Source organism: Ctenocephalides felis, unplaced genomic scaffold, assembly GCF_003426905.1.
Source record: "Ctenocephalides felis isolate EL2017-DRISC unplaced genomic scaffold, ASM342690v1 CF-g0.4_SCAFFOLD_02869, whole genome shotgun sequence".
Lineage (NCBI taxonomy): Eukaryota > Metazoa > Arthropoda > Insecta > Siphonaptera > Pulicidae > Ctenocephalides > Ctenocephalides felis.
In genome coordinates, this window is record NW_020539023.1 from 24,027 (window position 1) to 29,271 (window position 5,245).

At 32.2% G+C, this 5,245-nt stretch overlaps 1 protein-coding gene across 1 annotated transcript; it reads left to right on the forward strand.

Moving 5' to 3' along the window:
* Positions 1 to 791: 791 nt before the first annotated feature.
* On the forward strand, positions 792 to 1,427 carry LOC113381405. The gene is made up of 3 exons (XM_026620330.1): positions 792 to 987; positions 1,067 to 1,210; positions 1,276 to 1,427. Exons 1-3 carry the CDS (start codon positions 834 to 836, stop codon positions 1,425 to 1,427), a joined length of 450 nt encoding a protein of 149 aa, XP_026476115.1. The 5' UTR covers positions 792 to 833.
* Positions 1,428 to 5,245: the final 3,818 nt, after the last annotated feature.

A 5,245-nucleotide genomic window follows, 5' to 3' on the forward strand; every position in this document is an offset into this window, starting at 1 on the left:
TTATATTACTATTTATGTTCTAGCTATTTTACAATTATTAGATCGCTTTAGAAGTAGGTATTCCTGCATTATTTTATTTTTCGACAAATATATAAGGTACGTTTTAATCACTTAGGTAAGGTTGCATTTCAATTCATAGCTAGGTTACATTTAGGTTAGATTTCATTTCATTTAAGAATTTCATATTTATCTCGTTAGTTGATTCCTACGTTACTTTTAGCTTATATTATAGGTTTAATATTTTAGTTCATATTTCTTTTTTTATACATAAGTTATCTTTTAATTGTAGCTTAAGTTAGTTTAGGATTATACTATAGTTCAACCCCTTTCTTTTTTATATTCAATATGAAAAAGCAAAACCAATGTATCCATCGCTTTAAAACTTTTGCTTCCACTTGTTCTCTTTGCCGTCACAACAGGTTAGTACATCACATACAGTCTAAGGAGTACTTTCAAAATTTTGAATGTAAGTTTTGCCAAAAAATTTTGCATGCTCCTTCCTCATTACAAAGGCACATCAAAACTTTTCATTCTTCCGTTCCTGATACATCTCCTACAGACTCCAAACTCCAATGCACGTATTTTTATGATTCCCGAATTAATCCAGAAACATCCCTTGCGCTGCATTCTTATGCTCTACCCTCTTCATTAATTCCTTCCACTACTTCTTATTCATGTACCCTTACTGCTTCACAAACTTCTTACACAACTCTTCCTGCTTTGCCAAATCCTTCTACATCATTTTCTTCTTTACCAATACCAACGACTCTTCCTGTTTCACAATTCCTACAACATCCTTCCACTCGGATGCGCTTCCTGCTTCACCAATTCATATGACAACCGCTAATTCCAATACTGTTTCCTTTATTCGACAACCATCTTCCCCACTACTTTTCCAATCATCCAGATCGCTCACATTCTTTCCAGTGACCCCAACGCGACCCAGACCCCAAGATAATGCTTCGCTGTACTCAGAACATTTTACAGGTATTAATATATAAGTATTATTTAAATATATTTAATATTTACTAATATCCACAAAGTTATCATAATTGTTCATTCATAGGTTCTCCAAGGGTTCTCAGAATTACTTGCCTCATTGAGGATTGCGGGAATTCTTACACACGGTACAGCGCACTACAAAAACATATTGAGTGTCATCATCACATCAATATTGAACACAAAGACAAACTGTTTTCTTCTATTAATGGTTTGTCAACTTTTAATTATGAAGATTTTCAACAAACATTTCTATAATTTCATCTTTTTCTATAGATTTTTACAGCTGGAAAACTGAGATGGAACAGAACAGCATTACGTCATATGTGAAGGACACTGCAGCATACATAACAAAAGACAATTGCTGCACCATTCATATTATAATTGCCATCGATCACACAGTCACCAAACAAAGGAAACATGTTTAAGAGGTAGCAAAAAAATTGGGCATGCTTGTCCCTCACGAATTATGTTCAAGGTGTATAATGACGGACATGTTGAAGTTGATTACTGGAAGACACATGTGGGACATGAAAATTTGATAAAATATGTGCGGATGGATCAAAATTTAATCAGAAACATCAAGGGTATAATCATAGCTGGGCACCGTTAATCAAATAGTTAACTTCGTTAATCGTTAATCCGCTACAAAAAAAGTTAGCTTCGTTAAACGTTAAAGCGTTATATTTCGGAAGAATTAACGCAAGTTAACGTTAATCGTTAATCCGTTAATATGTGCAAAATTACATTTTTATATCGTTGCGTTAGTAAACTTAAAAAACTTATTGGTTTAGGTTCTGGAAGTTAATAAAACAAAATACTTGTATAATTCAAATGTGTAATTTAACCCCTCGCGCGTTTTATGCACACTTCCGTGTGTATAAGGAAAATGGCACAATTATCACACACCATGATAATAACGCTATTGGTCAATTTTCCGTTTTTTATGATTGCATATTGTTTTTACAAGATTTTTTTTTTCTAAATAAAGTGAAGGAGTTTTTTAACTTTCCCGTAGGGCAAGTTATAGTAATCGCAAAAAAAAATCGAAAATGAAACTTTTTGCATTTCTCGACGTTTCAAAGGTTTCTGAATATTTTGGCATACCTTAACAAAAATGGATGTATGTGTGTGTGTGTGTGCATGTGCGTGTATGTATGTGTATTTGGATACAAATTTTCGTCGACGATTTCGGGAACACGGATCAACCGATTTGAATAATTCAAAAATCATTCGATTCGATAAGGAGTGCTGATTAGTTTTTGGTGAAGGCAGGTCTAGTCGTTCCGAAGATACGGGGCAAAATTGTGCCGAAAACGGTAACTCAGTTTTTAAGAGAATGGAGCGTCCGATTTTAATAATTCAAAAAACATTTTACTTGTATTGGGAATGTAGGTCTAGCGGTTTCGGAGATCTAATGAAAAAAGTAAAAAAAATGCCATTTGACGGTCAAAAATGATCATTAGACATATGCACATCAAATTATCAGATATTTTATAGAGATTTTAACAATAAGTATAAATTTTGTTTACATTTCTATGGGTTCCGTACCAATGTTTGTCTTTTAGACAGCGACGCGGCGTTTACGCGCTTTATATTTTGTCTCTATGCAGTTAAAGCAGTACGATTGCTTTGAAAAAAAGTTCAGATCTTCCAAAATATGTCAAAATAAAGAAAACATTTTTTTTTTTCAAAAAAGTAATTTTTTGTCCAATTTATAGTTTCTCAAAAATCTTATTTTTTCGAAGTAAATTTTTTTCAAAAATGTTAATCGTTTTTAAAAAAAATAATAATTTTTGGTACGGGAAGTTGCAGCAATTTGCCTTAAGGAACGATGCCTTAATTTCCTTAAGACAGAATTCCATTTACAGCTAGTTTCTGCGAAAAATAGGAAACGCGCGACGGGTTAAGCGTCGGAAATAAGGTGCATATTCCCCTTCATGAACGAGAACTAGCGAGGCTCGCTTTGGTGTCAAAATGTCTTTACCCGTGGAAAACAAACTTTCAACTGCAGCGCTTGAGGGTATAGCAGTACTGTATTTAATAAATAGATTTATGAATATCTGTTTCCCGAGGAATGCAGGATCATTGAACGAGTCTTTTGATTTCATATCCAGCCACATTTTAACGAGACTATGCGCTTTATTCTTTAAAGAGTTTGTAGCTCTTTGGTTTTTCTATAGACTGAGTGACAGAATTGAAAAAGTCTTCCTTCTCGTCATCATCGTTGTTACTCGCATTGCTCCCTCCGCCACTTAAACTATCTCTGTCCTTCGAATTTTTCGCTGCTTCTTGCCGTAAGGCATCTTCTACTTTTTTTCCGTGCATTTTCTTACTGCATCCACTCTACTACTGTCATACGTTTCCAGCCACATCAACCGAAACTTTGGGTGAAATGCCGCGGCAAGTTGGCACTGTTCATCATTCAGGAGTGGTGCAAATCTTTTCTCTATGCCATTTAATAAGGCATTGGCTAAAGCTGTGCCGTGCGGTAAATAGTAGGCATTGGATTAACGATTAACGGATTTCTCGCATTTTAACGGAAGTTAACGTGTCCGTTAACATTTTTAAAAGTTAATCCGTTAATCAGAATGTTAACTTCGTTAATTAACGATTAACGGATTAACGAGTTAATGCCCAGCTATGGGTATAATTAATTTATTTTCATAAATGCAATTATCACATTGTTGTAAGTTCTTTGTCATTTGTAATATATTTTTTCCAGATCAAATTAAAGCAGGCGTAGATGATGACTTTATTATAAAAAACATACGTGAAGATTGTTATAACAAAAAATTGCTGAGACCACTGAGAGCTTCCATAAAAAGGCGGGTGTTACCACCAAATGATACCTTTATAAATAAAAATGATTCAAGAAGTGTAGCCGATTCTTTGCATTCAATGCTGGAAATAATTTAATTATCTTCATAATTAACTATTATTGATGTTTGATTTGTTTGCATAATTCATTTAAAGTTATGCCATTCATTCAAGTTATGGAAATGTGTTTCAAATTGTAAATATCTATACATTATATAGCCTTGCCAGTATCATAACACACTGCTTATGTGAGCATTTTTGTATCTAATGACAAATAATTTAATTATGTTAATTAAATGTGATTGGTGGAGCGAATTGCTGCTCCAATATTCAAAAAAACTGCAACAACGCAGAAAGCTGTTCGCTTCATACAGGGCAATAAAAAATATTTACCCGAAATATTAGGTATAATAGTCAGTACAACTTTAAGCGTCACCAAGAAAACACATAAGAAGTACCCGCTTGACGAGCGAAAGCAGTCATAATTCTTTTAAGTTTGTTATTATAATTAACCGCCCGACTCGCGAAACCAGTCAAAGTTAACCTAAAATAATATTATACAACCTTACTAATAAGTGAAATAAATTATTGAACTACAAGGTGTGTTTCAATATAAACCCAATATTACATTTATGGGAATTGTCCCAATTGGTATTTGCTTTATTTGCATAAATATATTTATTATACCATGCTTTAACAATATTATGGAAATAGGTTTTAAATTGTAAATATATGTATATTAATATGTTCTATAATTTCAATAAATTTTTATTTTTATAAATGAATAGTTTTTCTTCTTTTATAAAAAACAGTATATTTTTGATAAAAAAAAACAATGCTAAAGCTTATGTTAATGCATTAATCTTTTATTTGTTGACCAAAATTAGGTTCAATTTTTCAATACCATACGTACTGTTAATTTTATAAAAATAATAATTTAATAAAAAGAATTTCAAATACCTAATTAATTGAGAATTTAACAAATTTCAGCTATATAAATGCACTTCACAACTATTTCGACAGATTATTTATTATTCACATTTTTATATGACAAGAACTTTTTCGGAGAAAACAGTTGTACGTTTATTTAACTTACTGAATAAAACTTCTTATACAAGTACTACATTTTACCACTTTCAGACTTAATATGATTATTACTATATACTATGACAGTACTAAATCCTCTACGTAATATTATGATCGTAGAGAAAAATTAAATATATATATAATATTGATATACATTAATATATGAGAGCTGAAATTAAATTGTAACTGTCACATTGACGTCTATGAACTGTCATTATGTACTAGGGTTATTTACACTTTTATATTGGTACGCCTGCTTTGTTTGTCACCTCTTCATGAAGTATATTGTCGTGTCAAAAAATGGCCGCCAGTGACTGCATGAGGAACCGTGTGCAACATG